Raw genomic sequence first — 27,746 nt, 5'->3', positions numbered from 1 at the left:
ACAGTTGAATTCTTTTGCTTCTGTGAATGCTTGGTCATTTTTTGTTTGGAAGCCAAACCATGAATTTTACCTAAATGGGTGGCTGTGTATTTTTGTATTCCTATAAATATTCTTGATTTTTGTTCTGGGACACAATTCAGTTACTTGTAAATAGCTTGACCCTTTTAGGTCTTGCTTTTAAAGCTTTGTTAGGTGAGGGTCACCGACTCTTGGTTTCAGCTCAGGTCATGATCTCAGAGTCCTGGGATTGGGCCCCCCGTTGGGCTCCATGCTCAGTGTGAAGTCGGCTTGAGATTCTCTCTCTCTCACTTTCTCTCTTTCTGCCTCTCCTGCTCATGCTGTCTCTCTCTCTAAAATAAGTAATTAAAATATTAAAAAAAAAAAAAAAAGATTTTGTTAGGTGGAACCAGAGCAATTTCTGTAGCTAATCTATCCCCTTTTACTGAATCTAAAATCTCTTTGAGTAATCTGCCTAATGACTTGTGAGTCATAAGATGTTTTTTTGTTTTTTTGTTTTTTTTTCCTGGCTGGTAAGAAGAGGAACTATTTTTTACCTACCTTGCTTGAACTCCAAGTATTATTCCCTCTATTCCATTTGGGTCTTTTCCCTAGACTACAGTAATTTCGCTTTTGTGTGATCATCAGTATTTAGCTTAAGACTCCAAGAAGATTCTGAGTTCTCTTTGTGTAGCTTTCTACTCTTCCATATTCTGTCCTGCCAACATTAGCTACTTTTGCCTGCTAGACTTCCAATTTCTGTCACCTCATCTCAGAGAAACCATCAACTCCACCTGGTTTTCCCTCCCTGCATCAAAGGGAACTAAGTTAATATCATTTCATATGGACATTTAGTTTCTCCAGTTTTATTTGTTAAAGAGACTTCCTATTCCCCACTATATTTATAGTTTTGACACCTCTGTCAAGTACCACATGCCCGTAAGTTATGGGTCTATTTCTGGGTTTTCTACTTTTCAACTTTCCTTTTAAAAATTGATTCCCTACTGGGAATCATTTTTGCTTGATAAAAGTGAATATCACCTGCTAATTTGCAGATACTTAACTTTCAAGGAACTAGTACATTACAAATTTGAATCAACATTTTGTATTTAGTTACCATTAAAATTTTATATGACTTACATATGCTATAATATGTGAGATTGCACCTTGTCTATTACTGCTAGGTACTTAGATGCTTTGTGTATTATTCCAAAAGGCTCTAAAGACTCAAGTTACAATAGATAATTTCCCGTTTTTTATCTGCTAAATTTTATTTTAAAAGTTCCCCCAGAATTATTGCAAAAAGGCAGTGTCAGTTGCCTACTCATGATATATAAGCTAAACTGAAACAAATTTTTTTAGAAATATTCTTCTCTACTTTTAAACCATGTGGACATTTATTTTACAACTTGTTTTCTATTTTCTTTAATTAAATTTATAGAAACAAAATATTAATTTATATTTTCTTTTCTTTTGTACACCCCAAATTATTGCTTAATGGTCTTTAGTTTTCAAAAATTTGCTCCAATCAAAATTTTACTGAAGTATAATTTTTTTTCTATTTTTCTATTCCTTGAAACTATAAATTTAAATATTTTATTTTTTATTGAAGCATAGTTAACATGCAATATTATATTACTTTTAAGTGTACAACATAGTGATTCAATATTTATGTAAATAACAAAGTAACCAAGATATAGCTAGCTATCATCTGTCACCATACAAAGTTGTTACATATAATTGACTTTATTTTCTATGCTGTACATTGTATCCCCTTCTTCTATTTATTTTTTAAGTAAAAGTTTGTACCTTTTAACCTCCACCCCTACTTCCTCTATCCTCCCTACCCTCTCCCTTCTGGCAACCACCCGATTATTCTTCATATCCATGAGTCTGTTTCTGTTTTGTTTTATTCATTTGTTTAGTTTTTTGGATTCCACATATAAGTGAAATAATACATATTTTTCTCTCTCTGACATTTCATTTAGCATATGGACCCTCAGTGTCCGTCTGTGTTGCCGCAAATGGCAAGATTTCCTTCTTTTTTATGGCTGAGCAATTTCCTGTGTGTGTGTGTGTGTGTGTGTGTGTATGTATAGTTGACCCTGAACAATGCAGGGGTTAGACGCACTGACTACTCCTGTGTGGTCAGAAATCTCCGTATTACTTTTAACTCTCCAAACATTTAACTACTATTAGCCTACTGTTAACTGGGAGCATTACTAATAGCATAAATAGTTGATTAACACATATTTTGTGTTTATATTATTATATGATATATTCTTACAATATAGTAAGCTAGAGAAAAGCAAATGTTAAGAAAATCATAAGGAACAGAAAATATACTTATAGTACTGTGCTACATTTATTGAAAAAGGTCCACATATAAGTGGATCCAAGGCTGTTTAAACCTGTATTGTTCAAGGTTCAGTTGTATACCACATCCTCTTTACCCATTCATCTATCTATGGACACTTAGGTTGCCTCAATATTTTGGCTATTGTAAATCATGCTGCAGTGAACATAAGGGTACATGTTACTGAATCTGGGCTTTGTTTGTTCTTTGTAGTTCCTTTCGGTGTAGAATGAGATTGTTTGAGATTTTTCTTGTTTCTTGAGATGGGGTTGCATCACTATAAACTGATCTCTTAGAATTGCTTTTGCTGTGTCCCATACACTTTGGAGCATTGTATTTTCATTGTCATATGTCTCAGGATATTTTTTTTGTTTCCTCTTTGATTTCTTCATTGACTCATTGATTTTGTTTAGCCTTCACATGTTTGTGTTTTATAGTTTTCTTCTTCAACAAAAACGAAACAAAACAATTTTCTTCTGCTTGATTTGTAGTTTCCTACTGTTGTGTTTGGAAAAGGTGCTTGATATGATTTCAGTTTTCTTAAATTAATTGAGATTTGTTTTATGGCTTTTGTATGATCCATCCTGGAGAATGTTCCATGTGCACTTGAAAAGAATATGTATTCTGCTGTTTTGAAATGGAATGTTTTGTATAAATCTATTAAATCCATCTGGTCTATTGTGTTTTTTAAGGCCAATGTTTCCTTATTGATTTTCTATCAGATGATCTATTCATTGATGAAAGTAGAATATTAAAGTCCCTTACTATTATTGTATTATCATCACTTTGTCTATGTTTGTTAATATTTGCTTTATGTATTTAGGTGCCCCTATGTTGGATGCATTGATATTTATAGATGTTCTGTCCTCTTGTTTGATGTATGTAATCATTATGTAACGCTCTTCATTGCCACTTGTTACAGTCTTTCTTTTAAAATCTATTTTTCCTGCTATAAATATTGCTATCTGAGCTTCCGTTATGGTTTCCATTTGCATGGAATATCTTTTTCCATCCCTTCACTTCACTTGTCCCTGTGTGTCTTTAGGTTTAAAGTGAGTTTCTTGTAGGCAGCATGTATATGGGCCTTCTTTTTTTATCCATTCAACCACCCTGCGTCTTTTGTTTGAAGCATTTAGTTTATTTACATTAAAAATAGTTATTGATAGATATGTACTTATTGCCATTTACTTGATTGTTTTCTATAGTTTGTAGTTCTTCTCTGTTACCGTTTTCTTTTGCTCTCTTTCCTTGTGATTTGGTGACTTCCCTTAGTGTTATGTTTGTATTCCTATTCTCTTTATTTTTTCTGTACCTATTATAGGTATTTGGTTTATCGTTACCATGAGGTTCATATATAACATCCTATATATCTATCAGTCTGTTTTAAGTTGAAGGTTCAGGCACATTCTCAAAGCACTGCATTTTTATCTCGTTCCCCAACATTTTGTTTTTGATGTCATGTTTTACCATCTTACTGTTTTGTGTATCTCTTGACTAATGATTGTAGGTCTAGATGATTTTAATATTCTTGTCTTTTAACCTTCATATTAGATATGAGGGTGGTTGATCCATGACCTTTGTTTTATGTTTACCTTTACCAGTAAGATTTTTTCTTTCATAATTTTCTCATTTCTAGTTATAGCCTTTTCTTTTTTGTTTAATGAAACCCTTTCAACATTTCTTGGAAGGCCAGTTTGGTATTGATGAACTCCGTTAGCTTTTGCTTGTCTGGGAAACTGTATCTCCCTTCAGCTCTGAGTGATAACTTTGCCAGGTAGAGTATTCTTGTTTATAAGTGTTTTTCCTTTTAGTACTCTGAGTATATCATGTTACTTTCTTCTGGCCTGTAAAGTTTCTGCTGAAAAATTAGTTGTTTTTCTCTTGCTGCTTTTAAGATCCTCTCTTTATCTTTAGTTGCTGATACTTTGATTGTAATATGTTTTAGTGTAGGTCTTTTTGGGTTCATCTATTTGGGACTCTGCTTACTGGACTTTGATGTATATTACCTTGGCCAGGTTAGGGAAGTTTTCAGCCATTATTTCTTCAAATAGGTTTTCTGTCCTTTTCTCTCTTTTCCTTCTGGGACCCTATAATGCTAATGTTAATATACTTGGTGCTGTCCCAAAGGTCCCTTAAACTATTCTCATTTTTTAAAAAATTCTTTTTTCTCATTGCTAGTCTGATTGGGTAATTTCCACTAGCCTGCTTTCCAGATAATTGATCCTTTCTTCTGTATCATCTAATCTGCTGTTGATTCCCTCTAGTGTATTTTTTATTTCAGTTATTGTATTCTTTAGCTCTGATTTAGTTCTTTTTTATATTTTCTATCTCTTTGTTGAAGTTCTTAGCCTGTTCTCTTCTTCTGAGTTCAGTAAGCATCTTTATGACCATTACTTTGAACTCTTTATCTGGTAGATTGCTTATCTACATTTTGTTTAGTTCTTTTTCTAAGGTTTTGTCTTGTTCTTTCATTTGGAACATATTTCTCTGTCTCCTTATTTTGCCCCTCTGTGTTTCTGTGTGTTAGGTAGATTAGTTATCTCTAGGTTTTGAAGGAGTGGCTTTATGCAGAAGGGGCCTAGTAGCACAAACCCCCATGGTCACCTGAGCCAGATTCCCATGAGTGTTCCCTATGGGGGACTGCCTGTACCCTCCTGTTGTGGCTGGGTCAAGATTATTACAGATTCACTTGTTTATGCAGCTGTCTGTGAGATCTGACTTTCACTACTACATGTATACTGGTGAGTGGGGCTGGCCCTCAGTGTGGCTTGTTGTGAGATCTGGCTGCAACTGTTCTAGGTGTTATAGTATGCAAGACTGGCCCGCCAAATTGGATTCACTTAGGAGGGGTTCCGGTGCTGGCTGAGGGCGCCCTCCAGGAGTGATGGGACAAGGAATTGCTTGGGAGGAGCTCCTGACCAGCCTAGGCTACTTAAAGAGTATGCTAGGGAAGCGACTCTGGGCCTGGGTGGATAGGTTGGGTGAGGCCAATACACAGGAGAAAACCAGGATAGAGCTAGTGATGCTAGCACAGTAGGCGGAGAGTGTCAGAAATGGCACCGACCAGGGGAACCTGGGTAACTTAGTAGGTTGAGTGTCCAACTCTTGTTTTTGGCTGAAGTCATGATCTTGGGGTTGTAGAGTCATGCCCTGCATTGGGCTCTGCACTCACTGCTGAGTCTGCTTGGGATACTCTTTTTCCCTCTGCCCCTCCCCCCACTCACACCCTCTAAATGAATGAATGAATAAATAAATAATAAATAACTATCTTTAAAGGAAAAAAAAAAAAAAGAAAGCAGAAAGAAATGGCAGCCACCAGTGCTGGGTCAGCTAGGTAGAAGGAGGATAATAAAAATTGTGCACACCAGCACTTCCATCTCTGGAGAACTTTCCAGCAGCTCCCTGCCCCTCTGGCGCATACTTCAAGTTAGTCAGTCGATATCCTTCACTTGTAACCCAGGTAGTTTTCAAACTGCTGCAGTGTGCTGAGACTTGGAGTCAGTGACATTGTGCATATGCTCTTTAAGAGTAAATTTGCTGTTCCCTACTGCTCTCTGACTCTCCCAGACATAAGCAAGCCCAGTTGGTCTTCAGAGCCAACGTTATGGGTTCTTGTCTTTCTGGTGCAGGTCCCCTGGGCTGTGGAACCTTATGTGGGTCTCAGACCCCTCAGTCCTCAGGGAGGGCCTATATAGTTGTGCTAGCACTCACTTGTGGGTCACTGTGCCAGGGATGTGGGCCCTGCCTAAATTGTGTCTCCACCCTTGTATCATCTCAATGTGGCTTTTTCTTTATATTTTTAGTTCTAATGATCTATTCTGCTAGTCTTCAGTTCGTTCTCAGAGATAGTTGTTCTACATATAGTTGCAGATTTTGTTGTGTCCATAAGAAGAGTTAGATTCTCAAGGCGCCTGGGTGGCTCAGTCGTTCAAGCGTCTGCCTTCAGCTCAGGTCATGATCCCAGGGTCCTGGGATCAAGCTCCACGTTGGGCTCGCTGCTCAGAGGGGAGCCTGCTTCTCTCTCTCTCCTCCCTGCTTGTGCTATCTCTGTCTCTCTCTCTAAAATAAATAAATAAAATCTTAAAAAAAAAAAAGAGGAGTTCTTGATCTTCCTTCTCTGCCATCTTGATCGTCCCCCCCCCAATATTTTTTTAAAGATTTTATTCATTTATTTTGGGGGGTGCAGAAGGAGAAGGAGAGAAACCCAAGCGACGTGGTACTGAGCCCAGAGCTAACACAGGGCTTGATCTCATGACCCTGAGCTGAAATCCAGAGTCAGTTGCTTAACCCACTGTGCCCCCCATAAGTATTTTAAAAGGCATTTATAGATCTGTATTTTTACTAGTAATATTAGTAATAGCATTCATCATTCATTCTTCCTATCTATTTATCATTTTCTGAAAGTCTTTTATTTTTTTAATTTTTTTTTAAAGATTTATTTATTTATTTGAGAGAGAAAGAGAGAGCAAGCAGGGGGAGGGGCATTGAGAGAGGGCGAGAAGCAACTCCCCAGTGAGCACAGAGCCTGACCCGGGCTCAGTCTCATGACCCCAAGATCGTGACCTGAGCCAAAATCAAGAGTCAGATGTTTAACCAACTGAGCCATCAGGTGCCCCTGAAAGTCTTTTAAAGCATCATCAGCATATGTTGTTTGTGATAGGACCTTTCTTTCTTGTGATGTGTTCAATTGGATAGATCTTAAATGTGCTTTTTAATACAATAATAGTATTATGTTCTATCAGTGAAATTTATTTTTTGTGTTTTTTTTATAGAACATACAGTGGGAGAGGTTATTAAATTAGATCCTGGTGGCTCTCCAAGAAAAGTCTGGGGGAGAAGCCCTACAGATTCAGTTCTAAAGATACTGGGAGAAGCTGAACTACAACTTCAGACAGAACTATTGGAAAACACAACCGTTAGAAGTGGTAAGCAGAAACAAATTGTTTTTCTAAACTAGAAGTAATGTTTTTAAAATACAAATTTTATTTTTTAAGATGTGTTTACTTTAAGTGAATTATTTATAATAGATTATCTTTTTGTCATAACAATTTTCTAGTTAGGTGGAAAATAGTTGTATTTTCTGAGGAGTTGTCTCAAAATTGTAGTCTTGAATTTTGGCCCAACATAACCTGGATGGGATCTTAAAAGAAAAGGAAAAGGAAAGGTGTTTAGGGTAAGCCAGAAAAGTAGAACAGTCAAAACATCATTTTACATGAAGAAAGATATAGTAGCAGTGCATGTGGATTCTGGAATTAGGTTGAATAAAGATATCTATAGTAGTTATGACAGACATTATCCAAGGACTGGGGAGGATGAATTGTCAGGCAGGGGAAAACATTTATATTCCATGCATATTGTGGGTCTTGGTATTACAGCTATGCATATAAAGAGTGTCCATGTATAAAACAGGTGTTTTCAGATTTAAACCTTATTTGAATGAGAGGCTGATATGGTTTTTATTTTTTCAGAATTTGTGTCTAGACATGAATGTATGTCACTCCTGTGTTCTCTCTCTCAATCTATCTTTTTTTTCCTGTCTCTCTTTAACTGTCTCTGTCAACTTTGTGCATACTTTTATCCTTGCCTTTTTCATGCAGTATTATTACTTGTTTTCATTTGTGTCTGTCCTCTGAGAGCAAGGATGATCCTTTTACTCTTTATAGCTTTACTGCCTAACGCAGTTGTAGAACAGCTAATTAGTGTTCCATAAATAGTTGGTAAAATGAAGTTTAAAAAAGTAAGACAAGTCATAAATTACTTCTCAGTTCTATTTCTCTGAAGGTGGATTATTTGAATATGGAGAATATCGAATATAGAGAATTATTCGAATTAGAGTGATGCTCACATTTGAAACTGACAAAAAAAATAACACAGGAGGTAAGGTTATTCACAGTGTGTATAAATAAATTAGCCAGATACTAATAAGCCAGTGAGATAAAACTATACAAGCTATTAAAGTGTAAAAAGTAGGTTGCTATTTTTTTTTAATAAGGGTGAATCTACTAGCTAGTAATCAGTTTGCATTTTCTTGAAAAAAAAAAAAGCAATTTGAAGAGAGATGTGTGTATAATTATTTGTTTGAAAAAAGGGTAAGTACACAAAATGTGTGTATTTGTAATTAGGTGTTTGGAAATTGTGGTTGTATGCTAGACACTGATCAAAAACAAAAATACTAGTAACTTAATATTCTTACATCTTAGTCTGATCCTATTGTCAAAATGCCCCAGGCTTTATTCAGGAAAAAAAAAATGCCTCTGGGCTAAAATATTTTTTAAAATAGTGATAAAAAATTGAAATTATTTTGTAATCTAAAAGTCCTTTATGTGTTTATCCTCATTAGAACTACTTTAAAAACATCAGATTCTGATTCCTTTTATGTAAAATCATTATTGCTTAAATGTATATAATTTAGTATATAATAATACTTAGGCAATGTGAAAGCAGGTCTTCTCCATTTCAAATAATTCCTCTTCAGAGAATTGGAACTGAGAAGTAATTTATGATTTGTCTTACTTTTTTTAACTTCAATTTACCAACTATTTATGGAACATTAATTAGCTGTTCCTACTATTATGTGTTAAGCAGTAAAGCTACAAAGAGTAAAAAGATCATCCTTGCTCTCAGAGGACGGACACAAATGAAAACAAATAAATGATGTTATTGCATGAAAAGGGCAAGAATAAAAGTATGCACAGTTAAGAGGTAGTGTAGAGATGTTTAAGTAACTAACTTTATCTTGGATAGTTAAAGACTTCTTAGAGTTGTCATCTGCCCCCTTTAATTTTTCCCTAGCTGTATTTACTTAGAATATGCTCTGTGCTGGGATTTTAACACAAAGAAGTCACAGTTTCTTACCACTAGGAAATCACATGTGGTAAAATCTATGTTGGAAGTGTTCTGTGTATAATGGTATGGAGCCACAGATTAGGAGGCTTTATGTTGTCAGTAATGTATAGTTTCATTAAGGGTGATAAGGCCCTTTGGGTCAGAGAAAGCCAGAGAGAGAGCAAGTGATCTCGAGCTAAGCCAAAAATTAAAAAAGAGCTCATTGGGTAAATAAGGGAGAGAATAAAGTTCCAGACGATACACAGTCCCAGTATATGCAAAGACAGAAAGGGTTTATTTAGTATGTATGTGGGAGCAACTTCATGCTGTGGAAGGAGAATGGGCTTTGGTCCAGTTCTGGTTCGATCACTTGCCCAACAAACATGGGCAAGCTCCTCTGTCTTTGACATTCAGTTTCTCCATGTGTAGAATGGAAACACTGTTATTAAGGATTGTTTTGTGAATTTAATGAGGAACATAAAGGACCTGCAATGTTCTCTAGTCTTCCAATCTTTATGCCAGTTTCTCATCAATTTGATTATGTTCTTTTTGTAATGGAAAGGCTCATGTGAACAATACAACCAAAGATTTTTCATGTTTGTAGCAGTTTGTCTTAAGACCTTATTCTTTTTTTAAAAAAAATAGATTTATTTATTGATTATTTGAAAGAGAGTGCGTGGTGGGGAGGGAGAGAGAGAGAATCTTAAGCAGCCTCTCCCCTGAGCACTGACCGCCCCCCCGCAGCCCCATGCAGGGTTCATTCTCATGACCCTGAGATCATGACCAGAGCCAAAATCAAGAGTTGGATGCCCAAACAATTGAGCTACCCAGGTGCCCCTTAAGACTTTATTCTTGAAGGTCAGTTTGGCTGAATGTAAATCCTTGGCTTATATTTCCATTCCTTGAATGTATTATATAAAACTCCATTGTATTCTGGCATAAAGCATAGCTATCAGAAAATCCGATGACAATCTTATTTTCTTTTTGCTTGGATATTCACAGGATATCTTTATTTTTCCTTAAAGGTTTCAAAAATATTTTTTCTAATAGTTTTTAAAAATATTTTTTCTAGTAGGTGCTGTGGTGTGTTTTTTTTTTTTGTAATAGTTACTTTTGTTTTAGAGTAATTTGGGGTTCATAGCAATATTGAATAGAAAGTATGGTTACAGTTTCAGTATATCCCCTCCCCTGACATATGCACAGCCTTCCCAGCCATCCATAATCCCTTCTCCAGAGTGATGCATTTGTTAAAATTGATGAACCAACATTGACACATTATGATCATCCCAAATCCATAGTAGACATTAAAGTGCACTCTTGGTGTTAACTTTTCATGGATTTTGACAAATATGTAATGATACATATCTACCATTATAATATCATACAAAACAGCTTACTGCCCTAAAAAATCCCTGTGTTCTACCTATTTATTCCTCCCTCCTCTCAAACTCCTAGCAACCACTGATCTTTGTACTATCTCATAAATTTTGCCTTTTCTAGAATGTCATGGTTGGAATCATACAATATGCAGCCTCTTCAGACTGGCTTCTTTAGTTAGTAATATGCATTTACATTTCCTCCATGTCTTTTCATCATATGATACCTCATTTCTTTTTAGTGCCAAATAATATTACGTTGTAGGGATATACCACAGTTTTTTTATATAGGGTATCCAGTAGGTTATTCACCTATTAAAAGACATCTTGATTGATCCCAAGTTTTGGCAATTATGAATAAAACTGCTTTAAACATCTGTGTGCGGGTTTTTGTTTAGACATAAGATTTCACTTCATTTGAGTAAATATCAAGCAACATGAATGCTGGGTCATGTGGTAACAGTATATTTAGCTTTGTAATAAACTGCCAAGCTGTCTTCCAAAGTGGCTTGCCTTTTTGCATTCCCATCAGAAATGAATGAGAGTTCCTGTTAACTCCCCATCCCTAGCACCATTTGGTGTTGTCAGTGGTTTGGATTTTAGCCATTGTATTAGATGTGCAGTGGTATCACGTTGTTTTAATTTGCAATTCCCAAATGGCATATGACGTAGAGCATTTTTTTCATATGCCTATTTGCCATCTATATTTGTCTTTGGTGAGGCATCTATTCAGATCTTTAGTCCATTTTTAAATTGGGTTGTTCAGGTTTAATTGTTGAGTTTTAAGAGTTCTTTGTATGTCTTGGTTAACAGTGCTTTAAGTCTTTATGTCTCTTACAGGTATTTTCTTCCAGTCTGTGGCTTGTCTTCTCATTTTCTTGACCGTGTCTTTCATAAAGCAGAAGTTTTAAATTTTAGTGAAGTCCAACTTATTAATTATCTCTTAGATGTATCGTGCCTTTGGTAGTGTATCTAAAAAACCATTGCCAAACTCAAGGTCATCTGGATTTTCTTCTATGTTATCTTCTAGGGGTTTTATAATTTTGTGTTTTACATCTGTGTTTGATTTTGAGTTCATTTTTGTGAATGGTCTGTGTCTAGGTACATTTTTGTGGAAGGGAGGGCTGGGTTGTCCAGATGTTCCAGTACCATTTATTGTAGAGAATATCTTTTCTCTTTTGAATTGCCTTTGCTTTTTTGTTAAAGATCAGTTGTTTGTATTTATATGGGTCTATTTCTTTTTTTTTTTTTTAAGATTTTATTTATTTATTTGACAGAGAGAGAGACAGCCAGCAAGAGAGGGAACACAAGCAGGGGGAGTGGGAGAGGAAGACGCAGGCTCCCTGCTCAGAGCAGGGAGCCTGGTGCGGGGCTCAATCCCAGGACCCTGGGATCACGCCCTGAGCCAAAGGCAGACACGTAATGACTGAGCCACCCAGGAGCCACTATATGGGTCTATTTCTGAGCTATGTTCTGTTTCATTGTTCTATTTTAGATTGTTGCATTATATTGTATAGGTGGTTGCATTAACCTTTTTATACATCTTCCTGTGTGTTAACCATTTTTATTACTATGACATAATAAATTTATCTCTAGTAACATTACTTCTTTTAAAGTCTACTTTAGGGGCGCCTGGGTGGCGCAGTCGTTAAGCATCTGCCTCCGGCTTAGGGCGTGATCCCGGCGTTCTGGGATCGAGCCCCGCATCAGGCTCCTCCACTAGGAGCCTGCTTCTTCCTCTCCCACTCCCTCTGCTTGTGTTCCCTCTCTGCTGGCTGTCCCTGTCAAATAAATAAATAAAATCTTTAAAAATAAATAAATAAAGTCTACTTTATCTCATGTTATGTAGCTACAGCATTTTTTTGGTTAATGTTTGCTTGTTATACTTTTTCTGTATCTTCTTTTAATTTATCTGATTCCTTATGTCTGTATGTTTCTCTCATCTCAAATCCAGCCTGACATCTTTGTCTTTTCATCTGAGTGTTTAATTTATTCATGCATTAATATAATTTCTGATATGGTTTGCTCTTTGTGCACAGTCTTGCTATGTGTTTTTATCTGTCCCATCTGTACTTTGTTTCTTTATTCTTTTGTTTCATTTTTTTCCCCTCTCTTCGAAATAATGAAGCATTTCATTTTTCTCTTCTATTTGTTTTAATTATACATTTTTCATTTACTCTTTTGTTGTGATACTAGAAATTACAAATTGTATCCTTAATTCTACCATAATGCTCGTTCAGATCTACCTGAATTTAGTATTTATATTGCTTCTCAAACCATGTATGAGCCTTTTAACAATATTACGCTATCCCCTCTAACCCTTTTCCTTATTACATACTTTACTATCATGTATATTATAAAGCTCATAAGGCAGTATGCTAAGCAATCAATATTCATTTACATTTACCCACATTTTATTCTTTACAATGTTCTTTATTCCTTCCTGAGATTACATACTTCCATTTGATAACCTTTTTCCTTTAAACTGCCTTTAGTATTTCCTGTAGAGCAGATCTGCCCGTATAAATTCTGTCAGCTTTTGTTTGTCTGAAAAGATCTTTATTTCACCTCTAGCTTTAAGGAATATTTTCAGTGTACTAAATGCTAAGTAGGTAGGGTTTTTTGGGGGGGGGTTGTTTTTGCTTTATTTCATCTTGTTCTTTGTGCTTTAAGGTGTCATTACATTTTCTTCTGGCATCCATAATTATATGTCATTTATGTGTCTTACTTTTGTTCCTTTGAAAGCAATATGTTTTTCTTCAAGCTTTTTAAATAGTATTTCTTTGATTTTCAACAATTTTACCGTGATATGCGTAGATGTATTTTCCTTTGTCTTTAACCTGCTTTGGGTTTTTTCAGCTTCTTAAACCTAAAGGTTGATAATGTTTTTTTCAATTTAGGGAAGATTACATTCTTAGATCTTTCTATATTACTTCTGCCCAATTGTTTCTTTTTCTTTTGGATTCTAGTTACACATATATTAGACCAGTTGAATTTATCATGTTATGCTCTTTTCTGCTTTTTAAATATTTTCTTCCTTTTTGCTTCAGTATGAATACAGGCATACCTCTGAGACATTGTGGATTCAGTTCCAGACCACTATAGTAAAGCAAATATCACAATAAAGCAAGTCAAATGAATTTTTTGGTTTCCTAGTGCATATAGAAGTTATGTTTACACTATACTATAGTCTGTGTATAATAGCATTCTATCTATAGAATGCTATATGCATATAGAAGTTATGTTTACACTATACTATAGTCTGTGTATAATAGCATTCTATCTAGAAAAGCAATATACATATCTTAATTTAAATGTACTTTATTGCTGAAAAATACTAACCATCATCTGAGCTTTCAGCGAGTCATCATCACTGATCACAGATTACCATAACAAATATAATAATAATGAAAAAGTGAAATACTGCTATTACCAAAGTGCTGCAGAGGCAAAAAGTGAGCAAATGCTATTGGAAAAGTGGCACTGATAGACTTGATTAATGCAGGGTTGCCGTCAGCCTTTCATTTCTAAAAAACAGTTACCTGTAAAATGCAGTAAAACAAGGTATGCTGACATTTCTATTGATTTGTCATTTCACTAACTCCGTCTTCTGCGGTCTCTAACCTTCTGCTATCTCCAAATGAATCCAGTGAGTTCATAATATCAGATATTGCATTTTTCAATGTGAGAATGTACATTTAATACTCTTTTATAGATTTCAATTCTCTCTTTAAAATGCCCATAGATTTATCCCTTTGGCCCATCTCTTCCTCTTTTTTCTTTCTTTCTTTTCTTTTTTTTTTTAAAAGATTTTATTTATTTATTTATTTGACAGAGAGGGAGACAGGACTCTGGGATCACGCCCTGAGCCAAAGGCAGACGCTTAACGACTGAGACACCCAGGCGCCCCTCTTCCTCTTTTTTTCTTGAACATATTGATCAAAGTTATTTTAAAGTGCCTGATAAATTTAATATCTGAGGTATCTATATATGTTTCTATTATTATCTGTTTCTGTTGTCTCTGTTTTTCTTGGTTTTCAGTAATTTTTTTCCTATTTTTTTTACACACCATGCTTTATGACGTAAGTCAATAAACTTCTATAAATTGTGAGATTATAGCTATTCTAGACTTTGTGAGCCCATATGGTCCATATTCTTCTTTTAAAATTTTTCTACAGGTGCGCCTGCGTGGTTTCAGCTCAGGTTATGATCTTGTGGTCGGGGGATCAAACCCCATTTTGTGCAGAGTTTGCTTCAGATTCCCATTCCCTCCCCTCTCCTCCTCCTCCTGCTCACGCAAGCACACTCGCTCTCTCAAGTAAATAAATAAAATCTTTAAAAAAAATTTTTTTCTATAGCACTTTAAAAATGTAAAAATCATTTAGCTCATAGACTATACAGAACCAGGACACAGGTTATAATTTTCATACTTGTGTTTTACAATATTTGATTGGATGCCAGACACTGTGGTTGAAAAATTTAATGCCTCTGAATAATGTTATCTTTCTTCAAAGATCAGATTTTCTTCTTAAAACTAAACAGTGCCAGCAGATTACTTTGATACTGTTGAGATTTGTATTAGACTTTTGTTACGGTCTGTTTGCTTGTTTTGGTATTTTTTAACTTATTTCAACATGTAGCCCTTATTCCAATGCCTTGATCTTTCTGAGATCTCAACTAAAAGTTTATTATGTTTACCAGGTTTCCTGTACACCTGTGAGGCTTGATCTACAATCTGTCTCCCAAATACCACCCAGCTACTCAAATCTTTCCTCAGCATTTTATTCTCCTAGCTGCTATTACATGCTGATTTTCTTGGAGTATTGCTTTATGCATGCATAGTTTAGGAGTTAGCCAAAAATAGGGGGGATTTTTTGTTGTTGTTTTATCCTTGTTAGAGGACTTTTGCATAGATTTAAGGGTTGCTTGTTGGTGGCTTACTCTTTTCCATGATTTTGTCATTCAAGTCTGAGTCACTTTTTTTTTTTAATAATAAGTTTTTATTATATTATGTTAGTCACCATACAGTACATCCCTGGTTTTTGATGTAAAGTTCCATGACTCATTACTTGTGTGTAACACCCAGTGCACCATGCAATACATGCCCTCCTTAATACCCATCACCGGCCTATCCCATTCCCCCACCCCTCTCCCCTCTGAAGCCTTCAGTTTGTTTCCCAGAGTCCATAGTCTCTGATGGTTTGTTCCCCCTTCTGTTTACCCCCCCTTTCTTCTTCCCTTTCTTCTCCTACCGATCTTCCTACTTCTTATGTTCCATAAATGAGTGAAACCATATGATAATTGTCTTTCTCTGCTTGACTTATTTCACTTAGCATTATCTCCTCCAGTCCTGTCCATGTTGCTGCAAATGTTGTGAAATCATTCTTTTTGATGGCTGAGTAATATTCCATTGTATATATGGACCACATCTTCTTAATCCAGTCATCTGTTGAAGGGCATCTGGGCTCCTTCCACAATTTGGCTATTGTGGACAATGCTGCTATGAACATTGGGGTGCATATGGCCCTTCTCTTCACTCCGTCTGTATCTTTTGGGTAAATACCCAGTAGTGCAATGGCTGGTAGCTCAATTTTTAACTTTTTAAGGGACCTCCACACTGTTTTCCAAAGTGGCTATACCAACTTGCATTCGCACCAACAGTGTAAGAGGGATCCCACTTCTCCACATCCTCTCCAACATTTGTTGTGTCTTGCCTTGTCAATTTTTGCCATTCTAACTCACTTCTGACCTGGTAAGACTGTTGCTTTCTGCTTGTAATCTATTTGCCTGTGCTGATATTTAGAAAATGCCCTCAGAGAAAAGCTGGGATAAAACCGAGCTCATCTCCTGTGTTTACCTTCTCTCAGTTGAAGTCCATTAGTCCTTGCCTGCATCAGTTATTCTCCAATGATTCCATATAGCTTTTTTAATGTACTTTTTGTCTGTCATTTCTACTTATTTTTAGTGGGAGATTAATCCAATATGAGTTACATTATTATGGCCAGGAGCAAACATCCGTCTATTACATTTTCTTTAACTGTTTTTTTTCTTCACTATAATACTATATTTTCAGTGTTGTAAAACGTCGAAAATACCAAAAACCGTACTTTAGGAAATTGAAATTACCCATAACACTACTACCCAGAGATGATGTTTTCATTAATCACATAAGTTTGTTTTTTAATTTTAAATTTTATTGTTATAAAAGTTTCTGTGCACATAATTTAACATGCCAAGTAATAGCTCTGGAGGTTTTTATTTTGTTTTGTTTTTTACCAAAAACAGCAGTCCCTGGACCTCACTCCTTGCCTTATGTTCTGCTTCCCAGAGTCACCCACTTTCAGCTCTTACAACTATTTGTTTTTGTATTTCTCCACATAATTATAAAGCAAATACCACTACTGTTACTTCTTGATTTAAAAAAAAATCCCCCCCCCAATTTTAGGCATAACATATGGACTTCTTATTTTAGAAGATAAGGATTTAGCTGCCTCTCATCCGTTTTTCCCCCCTTAATCTCACCATATGCATCTACACATACCATTCTTACATCCTCTAAATATAGTTAGAATTTTGGTTAAATCAACATACAGTATTGGTATTGTTATTGACCATGAATGTTCTTATCAAAGCTAAGATATGTTGTACCATGACTACTTTTCTTTTTTGCATAGTATTTTATTTTGCCTTTAGTGAATAATTATTTTTCGCTTTGTTTTTCACATACTTATTTTTAGTTTGTTGCCATACTCTCCCCTAGGTATGTTTATCTCTTCTCAGAGCATCCAAATATATTAGGTATTATATTGGTATAATCTTGGGAGCATTTCTTTGGAATCCCTCTGACCTCCAAATTAGACAAGTTTTTCCTTTGGACTGCTGTAAAGATGTCATCCTTGCCTCTCCCTCAACTTGTCCTAATGTTAGATCTCTTATTGCTTTGTGTTTCTTGACATATTCCCACATTTTACTGGCATCTATGAGGGGGGTGTGTGTGTGGGGGCATGTGTGAGAGAGAGAGAGACCCCATATGTGGTAAAAATTGCTACTGTCCTGCAGTATCCAATTTTCCCTTCCTCCTTTTTAGTAACGGACTCTCCGCATGCCCACCATGGGTTTGGGTTGGCACATGGCTACTTAAGCAGAAACTACATTTCCCAGCTTCTTTTTTGCAGTTGGATGTGGCCATGTGAATTGAATAGGTTGTATCCAAAGTAAAATAACCATTCATGTGGCTTTTACTTTCTTCTAGCTTAATTGAAGTCTGATTGACAAATAAAAATATATATATATTTAAGACATACAACATGGTGGTTTGATATAAGTATACCTTGTGTGATGATTACCACAATCAAGTCAATTAATATGTCCGTCAGCACATATAGTTAACTGTGTGTGTGTGTGTGTGTGTGTGTGTGTGTGTGCTGAGAACACTTAAGATATACTCTCCTAGCAAATTTCAAGTATACTATACATTATTAACTATAGTTAACCATGCCGTGGATCTGTAGAACTTACTCACGTTACAACTGAAGGTGTGTACTCTTAACCAGTATTTCCCATTTCCCCCACACCCCAGCGCCTGGCAACCACCATGCTACTCTGTTCCTTTGAGTTCAGCTTTTTTAGATTCCACATGTACATGATACATACAGTGTTTGTCTTTCTGTGTCTGGCTTATTTTACTTAGCCAGAGGATAATGTCCTCCAGGTTCATCCACACTGTTGCAAATGGTAGGATTTCCCTCTTTGTTAAGGCCAGGTAATATTCCAATGTATATGCCACATTTTCTTTATTTATTCATCTGCTGATAGACACTTAGGTTGTTTTCATGTCTTGGCTACTGTGAATAATGCTTCAGTGAACATGGGAGTACAGGTATCTCTTCAAGATACTGATTTCATTTCATTTGGATGTAAACCCAGAAGAGGAGTTGGTGGATCATATGGTAGTTCTATTTTTAACTTTTTAGGAACCTCTGTACTGTTTTCCATGATGGCAGGACCAATTTCCAGTCCCACTTATAGTATCCAAGGGTTCCCTTTTTTCCACATGCTTTTACCAGAATTTGTTATCTCTTAGCCTTTTTATAATAGTTGTATTAACAGTAGATGATATCTCATTGTGGTTTTGATTTGCATTTCCCTGATGATTAGTGATGTTGATTGAGCACCTTTTCATATACCTGTTGACCATTTGTATGTCTTATTTTGAGAAATGTCTTTTCAGTCCCTTTGCCCATTTTTAATTGGTATTATTAATTAATAATAGAAAATTAACTTGCCCTTTTTTGCAGTCAAGTTTTAGGAATTCTTTATGTTTTGAATATTAACCCTTTACCAGATACATGGTTTGCAGTACCCAATTTTCCATAAACTGCCATTTCATGTTGTTGATTGTTTCCTTTGCTGTGCAGAAGCAGTTTGGTTTGACATAGTTCCACTTTTTTAGTTTTGATTTTGTTTCTTGTGCTTTTGGTGTCATATTCAAAAATTCCTTGCCATGATGTGTATGCTCTTTTTTGAGGTGCCCATTCAAGTGTCTTGCCTGTTATCGTTATTGTTTTCTTTGGTTTCTAGATCTAGTTCTTTGTATATTCTAGATACAAGCTCTTTGTTATGTGCGTTGAAAATTCATCTTGTCTTTCACTGGCTTGTCCTTCTACTGAATGGCACTTTTGAAGAACAGAAGTTGTTAGTTTTATTATAGTCCAACTTATTGAATCCTTTTCTTTATAGTTAGTGCTTTTTGTATTCCGTTTAAAAAAAATCCTAAGGTCATGATGATTTTTTTTCCTGTGTCAACTTCTGAAAGCTTTATTGTTTAACTTTCAAATTTAGACCTGCAGCTTATCTCATAAAGATGTTTCTGTATGGTATGAAGAGGAGTCATTTTATTTTTTCTGATTTTGTATCCAGTTGACGCTGCATCATTTATGAAAAAAACCCTTCTTTCCCACTGTTCTGTAGTGCTATTTTTGTTGCAAATCTATATATATGTGTTTCTGAACACTTAAATTATTCCATTGATTTCCATCTATGTTTTTACTATTATGATACTTCCTGATTATAAGGGTTGAAGTCGTGATATCCAATAGATCAAGATTTCCCATCTTGCGAATTCAAGAGAAATCTGGCTAGTCTTACCCCTCTTCATTTCCATATAAATTTTAGAGTAGGCTTCTCAAAATATGTTGTTGACTTCTTTATGAATATATGGAATATTTAGATTGGAAGAAATTATAGTTTTCAATGTAGAGGTATTTCATAAACTTGTTGCATAATTCCAGAAATTTTATACTTTCTGATGCCATTGTTTTATTCATCTCTTTTGAAATTTTATTTTATAATTGTCACTCATGTATAAAAGTAGAAATACAATTCACTTTTGTATATTGACTTTATACTCAGCAATTTATCAGATTAAGGAATTCTTTTCTAGTCTTATAAAGAGTAATGAAATTATCAAACTCTTTTTCTGAATCAGTTAAGATGATCATATGATATTTCTTATTATATTAATGTTGCAAATAACCAGGGATTGATTTTCAAATATTAAACAGGTTTTATCAGTATTATCACTTTTTTTTTTTATTGTTACCAGTCTTATAAGTTATAGATTTCATGGATTTCATTTGTGATTTTCTGATTGTAAGTGAATTCCATTGTCATATTTTGGCCATTTAGGTTTCCTTCTTTATAAATTGTATTTATATTCTTTGCCCTTTTTATGTTGCATTACCTATGTTTTTCATGTGAATTTTTATCTGGTTTAGATTACTTTTATCTAGTATATCATCACAGGTTTTTCCCACATGCCAATTCATTTATGATGCTTTTTTTGGCCATGCAGATTTTTTTTTTAATTTTCATGCAAGTGTGTCTTTTTCTTTATATCTTTTCAGTTTCCTTTAGTGGGTACAAGTTTTCCCAAATTTTTAAATCAGTTTGATAGACAACATATGCATGTATGTGAGTGTGAATGGGCACACACACAGATGCAAGACATTTAATCTAACTGGAAGTCTAACAATTTTCTGGATTATTTTTTGACGATTATTATTTCAAATGAATTTTAAACTCATTTTATATAATTGGGTATTTTGATTAGAATTGTATTAAATTTATATATTGATTTTTGGAATATTGTTTTTATTCTACTAAATTCAGGAGTTTAAGTATGTCTTTATCTTTGCACCAGTCTTATTTTGTGTTTATCAGTAACATTTTGTTTTATTCATTTAAGTTCATAAAGTTTTTTGGTAAAATGATGCTTTTTTTTAACCATCCTTTTATTTATTTAAATTCAATAAATTAACATATTGTGTATTATTAGTTTCAGAGATAGAGCTCAGTGATTCATCAGTCTTATATAATACCCAGTGCTCATTACATTAGGTGCCCTCCTTAATGTCCTTCACCCAGTTACCCCACCCCTCCAGCAACCCTTAGTTTGTTTTCTGTAAGAGTCTCTTAGGGTTTGTCTCCCTCTCTGATTTTGTCTTGTTTTATTTTTCCTTCCCTTCCCCTGTTATCCTCTGTTTTGTTTCTTAAATTCCACATATGAGAGAGATCATATGTTAATTGTCTTTCTCTGATTTCACTCATTTCAGTTAGCATAATACCCTTCAGTTCCATCCACATCATTGCAAATGGCAAGATTTCATTTTCTGATGGCTGAGTAGTATTCCATTGTGTGTGTATGTGTGTCTGTGTGTGTGTGTGTACACACACATTTATACATACACCACATCTTCTTTATCTGTTCATCTGTCACAGACATCTGGGCTCTTTCCATAGTTTGGCTATTGTGGTCACTGATGCCATAAACATTGTTGTGCAGGTGCCCCTAGGATCACTACATTTGTATCTTTGGGGTAAATAACTGTAGTGCAATTGCTGGGTCATAGGGTAGCTCTATTTTCAACATCTTGAGGAACCTCCATACTGTTTTCCAGAGTGGCTCTACCAGCTTGCATTCTTACCAACAGTGTGAGAGGGTTCCCTTTCTCTACATCCTCGCCAACACGTGTTGTTTCCTGACCTGTCAATTTTAGCCATTCTGACTGGTGTGAGGTGGTATCTCATTGTGATTTTGATTTGTATTTCTCTGATGATAAGTGATGTGGAGCATTTTTTCATGTGTCTGTTGGCCATTTATATGTCATCTTTGGAGAAATGTCTGTTCATGTCTTCTGCCCATTTCTTGACTGGATTATTTGTCTTTGGGTGTTGAATTTGATAAGTTCTTTATGGATTTTGGATACTAGCCCTTTATCTTATAAGACATTTGCAAATACCTTCTCCCATTTTGTCAGTTGTATTTTGGTTTTGTCAACTGTTTCCTTTGCTGTGCAAAAGCTTTTTACTTGATGAAGTTCCAATAGTTCCTTTGTTTCCCTTGCCTTTGGAGACATGTCTAGCAAGAAGTTCCTGCGGCTGAGGTCGAAGAGGTTGCTGCCAGTGTTCTCCTCTAGGATTTTGATGGATTCCTTTATCACATTTAGGTCTTTCATCCACTTCGAGTCTATTTTTATATATGGTGTAAGAAAGTGGTCCAGTTTCATTCTTCTGCATGTAGCTGTCCAATTTTCCCAGCACCATTTGTTGAAAAGACTGTCTTTGGGGCGCCTTCGGCTCAGGGCATGATCCCGGCATTGCGGGATCAAGCCCCACATCAGGCTTCTCCACTATGAGCCTGCTTCTTCCTCTCCCACTCCCCCTGCTTGTGTTCCCTCTCTCGCTGGCTGTTTCTATCTCTGTCAAATAAATAAATAAAATCTTAAAAAAAAAAAAAAAAGAAAGAAAAGACTGTCTTTTTTCCATTGGATATTCTTTCCTGCTTTGTCTAAGATTAGTTGACCATAGAACTGAGGGTCCATTTGTGGGTTATCTATTCTGTTCCATTGATCTGTTTGTCTGTTTTTGTGCCAGTACAATACTGTCTTTGTAGTAGAGCTTAAAGTTCGACATTGTGATGCCCCCCAGCTTTGGTTTTCTTTTTCAACATTCCTTTGGCTATTTGGAGTTTTTTCTGGCTCCATACAAATTTTAGGATTATTTGTTCCAGATCTTTGAAAAAAAGTTGATGGTATTTGATAGGGATTGCATTGAATGTGTAGATTGCCCTGGGTAGCATAGACGTTTTAACAATATTTGTTCTTCCGATAAATGAGCATGGGACGTTTTTCCATTTCTTTGTGTCTTCCTCAATTTCTTTCATGCATGTTCTGTAGTTTTCTGACTACAGATCCTTTTCCTCTTTGGTTAGTTTATTCCTAGATATCTTATGGTTTTTGTGCAGTTGTAAATGGGATCGATTCCTTAATTTCACTTTCCTCTGTCTCATTGTTAGTGTATAGAAATACAGCTGATTTCTGTGCATCGATTTTATATCCTGCCACTTTGCTGAATTGTTGTATGAGTTCTGGCAATTTGGGGGTAGAGTCTTTTGGGTTTTCCACATAGAGTATCATGTTGTCTGTGAACAATGAGAGTTTGACCTCTTTGTTGATTCAGATGCGTTTTATTTCTTTGTGTTGTCTGATTGCTGAGGCTAGGACTTCTAGTACTGTCTTGAACAATAGTGGTGAGAGTGGGCATCCTTGTTGTATTCCTGACCTTAAGGGAAAAGCTCTCAGTTTTCCCCATTGAGAATGATATTCACTGTGAGCTTTTCCTATGTGGCTTTTATGATAACAAGGTATGTTCCCTCTATCCCTACACTTTGAAGAGTTTTAATCAAGAAAGGATGCTGTATTTTGTCAAATGTTTTTTCTTTATCAATTGAGAGGAAATGTAAATTGTAAAGAAAGAGAATCTTATATATGTACAAAAATAAAATTAAATACAGTGAAAGGATAGAATAACTGTAAAAATGAAAATTAAAAAAAAAAGAATATAAACAGGTGCCCAGAACAGAGCAATACACTATATCTTGGATGTGTTTTTGTTTGTTAGAAGAAACTGTTTCCCAAAATTGTAAAGAAAGAAAAACTTACATATATGCAAAAATAAAATTAAGTACAATGAAAGGATAGAATGTAACTGTAAAAATGAAAATTTTTTTTAAAAAAGACTTAAAAATTAGTTGATAAAATAAGAAATTGGTTGAAAAGGAAAAAGAAAAAAAGTTAAAATTGAAAGACTTATGAGAAGGAATCATGAGAAAAACCCCATGAGTTCTGTATACTGTTTTCCCCTAGCGCTGGAGTTTTGCAGTTCTGTGTGATCAGTAACCTTGGTCTTGGCTGGATATTCTTGCTGATCTTCTTGGGGAGGGGCCTCTTGTGCTGATTTTCAGGTGTCTTTGCTCTGGGCAGAATTACACCACCCTTGCCAGGGGGGCAAGCTAAATAAGCTGCTCTGGTTTGCTCTATGTGGCTTTTGTTCACCGAAGGCTTTCCACCCCCCTTCAGAAGATGAGAATGAAAATGGCAGCCTCTCAATCTCCAGCCCCAGGGCCAAAAGCTATCGCCCTCTACTCCTTAGTGTCCTTCAGGAAAAAGCAGTCCATCACTCCTGTCTCCTTGGTTTCCATCCGCATTCCATGCTCACCCAACTTGTGACCGAGCGTTTCCTTCTTTTTTTAAAAAAATTTTTTAAAGATTTTATTTATTTATTTGTCAGAGAGAGAGAGGCAGGCAGGCAGATTGAGAAGCAGGCTCCCAGCTGAGCAAGGAGCCCGATACAGGACTTGATCCCAGGACTCTGGAATCATGACCTGAGCCATAGGCAGATGTTTAACCAACCGGCTGAGCCATCTAGGCGCCCCAGGACCGAACATTTCTTTTTTTTTTTTTTTTTAAAGATTTTATTTATTTGACAGAAAGAGACACAGCAAGAGAGGGAACACCAGCAGGGGGAGTGGGAGAGGAAGAAGCAGGCTCCCAGCAGAGGAGCCTGAATTGCGGCCGATCCCATAAGCTCAGGATCAGCGCCCCCTGAGGCCGAGGCAGAGGCGCAATCACCAGCTACCCAGGCGCCCCGGGACCGAACATTTTTATCTCAGGCATGGGACCCTACTTTTAGTCTCCAAACCCTGCAGATTCCTGCAGCACCAGCCACGCTGCTCTTCTCGGTGGAAGATGGCAGGGGGGGGGGGAGGCTGGGGATCTCTTGCCACAATTCTGTGATTTCCTGGGCCCCTGTGGCTCGTGGTTTATGGCAACCCTAAGCTGAAAGCTCTCTCTGGGGCTTGCTGATTGCAGCCAGCTTCCCGCTACTGATACCTGGGAACTCTGCCGCACTCAGGCACCCTGTTCTTTGACCCCAGCAGTCCTGAGGTCACACTGTCCCATGTAGGATTCTGGCCTTTTCACCACCTGAGCACCTTTCAGTCAGGGGTGTGCCTCCCCAGAGCAGACTTCTAAAAGATGCAATTTTAAACTCCGCTGCTCAATCACTTTCTGGTAGGCAGCTTACAGAGGCTCCCTACCCCTGTGGTTTATCTTCCTATATATTGCCTTGGATTCACTTCTCCTTACCTCCTACCTTGCAGAAAGTGGCTGCTTTTCTATTTGTAGAATTGCAGCAGTTCTTTTCTTAGATCTCTGCTTGAGTTCACTGGTGTTCAGAATGCTTTGATAGCTATCCAGCTGAATTCCTGGGACCAGACAAAACTACGGTGTCCTATTCCTCTGCCATCTTGGAAAACTGGTAAATTGATTCTTACACTATGTATGTATTTTTGTCTTTATAATGGATGACATATTTTTCCTATTTCCCTTTCTAAATTGTTATTTCTAGTTGAAATAAAGCTATACTTTCTTTCTGTTTGTGTACAATTTTACATGCAGACACCTCACTGAAGTATTTTTTTTAATATATTAAGATTTTCCCTTGAGATCTTAGATCTTCCAGATGTGAGGGTCATATCATCAGTGATAAGAACTAGTGTTTTTTTGTCCAATATTTATTCTGTTTATTTCTTTTTCTTCTTACTGCATTTATTAGACACTCTAAAGCAATCTTTAATAATGGTGCTAACTGGCATTCTTGTTCCTGATTTTAATAGACATGACTTTATAGCAGAACAGTAGGCTGAATGAACAAAACACAGATGTGACCTCTATCACAATTTGTTGATGAGGCTTGGTATGGGGAAGATTTTCAAAACATGAACAACACTATAGTTTTATTAACTAGGAAGAAGTAAGAGGTAATATAACTCAAAAATACCTGCACACAACTTGTTTTCCTAAGGAAGTTAACTGAACTAGGTATAGTTCCTGGTATTTTATTATTAGGATTGCAAGCAGCACAAAGTGCCCACTTAGTTTTAGTGATAATGATTTGAAATTGAGATCAATAAGGAAGACTCTGTTTTTCCCCAACCATTTCAGCCACCTATATGCAGACATAACACACAGAAAATTGAATTAAAAGGGGTTGGGATTTCTCCATGTGGGTAGAGTGAGTTAAAGATGTATGTGAGAAAGTGATTATTATTTTTTTTCTAAGATTATACTTATTTATTTGTCAGAGAGAGAGCACGCGTGCACAAGCAGGGAGGGCAGCAGGCAGAGGGAGAGGGAGAAATAGACTCCCCGCTGAGCAAGGAGCCTGATGTGGGGCTCAATCCCAGGACTCTGGGATCATGACCTGAGCTGAAGACAGATGCTTAACCAACTGAGCCACCCAGGCGTCCCAAAAAAGTGATTTTTAATGATGGACTTTAGATGGATTTTAATGAGGATGATGGTGGAGAGAAAACATGGTAGGATCAGCACATTACAGTTACTGGTGGGGTAACATTTTTTAAAGTTGGGATAGTAGAGGGAGATAAGTAGAAGAATAGGATGTTGGAAATTAGAAAGTGGATTATTTAGCATTGCAAATTTTGAGGAGCTCTAGTTAATGACAAGCTCTCTAAGATATAACCGTTGGAGTGACTGAGGTAGGGTGAAGATAAAAATCACTGGAGAGGAATTGAGAGGCCCAGAAATTGGAAGGATTATTAATGGAGATCTAGCAATCAACTAAATTAGTTAAGACAGAATTAGTGTTGGGGAGATTTCCTGACTGGGAGTTAGAAAGTAACATCTTCGAGGAATGAATGGGAGTGACCTGGGTATCCTACAGATAACTGCAATAAGTTGTTCTGAGGTAAATCCATTCTCTCTTGGCATCAGTTAAAAGTATGGGGAGTTTAGGGGCACCTGGGTAGCCCAGTTGGTTGAGGGTCTAGCTCTTGATTTCAACTCAGGTCATGATCTCAGGGTCATGGAATTGGGCTCAGCCCTGAGCAGGGAATTTGCTGGAGAGTCTCTCTCTCCCTTTCCCTCTGCCTCTCCCCCCTTCTAAAATAAATAAATAAATAAATCTTTTTTTAAAAAAGGTATGGGAAGTTCCTGAGCAATTAGAAGTAACTAGCAATTACCAGAAACAAATAAAAACAGTTAGTTAATGATTTAAAATACAACATTGTGACACGTGTGTTAGTTTCAACAAAAGGGAAAAGAAAGTAAGCCATATGTTAATCATCCTAAATATCACTATGTATAATTAAAATGATATTTAGCTATGATGTACCTTAATCATTTATCAACTTTTAATACATAACAGAGCTTACTCAGTAATTTACCTGTTGTAAGAATGCAGTTTTTGAATTTTGCTATAAATGCCGTTATAGGTAAAATTCAAGTTATTTTTGAGAATATAGCATGATCTTTCTTTTTTTGTTGTTTCAGAGACTTCTCCTGAAAGGGAGAAGTACAAACCTTTAATTACTGGAGAAGAAAAAGTAAAATATATTTCACCCGAAATGAATCCATCAGGTACTGTTGGTTCTTCTGTTGAAACAAACAGTCCAGAGTTCAGTGAGGCATCTCCACAGACGTCATTGAAGCCAGAAGGAAATGTGGATGGTATTTTAATAGCTCAAAATGAGCTCTATTTAACTTGATAATACTTTAATTTCTTCTATATAAACAGGCCTTTATAAACAGATCATCAGAATATGTGTATATGTTTGGGTGATTCATCTCAAATTAGGTTCGTTGTTTTTCTATGTTTAATAACTGGTCTGGATTTTTTTAATGCTGCATAATAAATCACCCCAAAACTTAGTGTTAACACTTTTATTATATCTCATGATTTTGTGTGTCAGGAATTAAGTCAGGGCTTGACTAAAGTAATTTTTATAATTCATGTGCTTTTGTCTCTGGGATCACTTGGTGGTATTCAGCTGG

General features: G+C 36.1%; 1 protein-coding gene across 7 annotated transcripts in view; it reads left to right on the top strand.

The window, feature by feature from the left end:
• NEK1 (NIMA related kinase 1) overlaps positions 1-27,746 on the top strand; it is a 230,907-nt gene that overhangs the window by 156,239 nt on the left and 46,922 nt on the right. For 6 of the 7 annotated variants that reach the window (XR_005833918.1, XR_005833919.1, XM_040626431.1 and 3 more), the window contains 2 exons: positions 7,126-7,278; positions 27,246-27,422. Coding sequence is in view for 5 of the 7 variants with exons in the window: in XM_040626431.1 (XP_040482365.1) it covers positions 7,126-7,278; positions 27,246-27,422 (330 nt within the window). In the remaining 2 variants the exon portion in view is untranslated. The remainder of the gene's footprint in view (positions 1-7,125; positions 7,279-27,245; positions 27,423-27,746) is intronic. The other variant, XM_040626432.1, reaches the window with a different exon arrangement.

This window comes from Ursus maritimus, unplaced genomic scaffold (assembly GCF_017311325.1).
Source record: "Ursus maritimus isolate PB19 unplaced genomic scaffold, ASM1731132v1 scaffold_11, whole genome shotgun sequence".
In the NCBI taxonomy this organism is placed as follows: Eukaryota; Metazoa; Chordata; class Mammalia; order Carnivora; family Ursidae; genus Ursus; species Ursus maritimus.
Note: the sequence above shows the minus strand (reverse complement) of the source record. Positions and strands in the feature narration are given on the sequence as shown.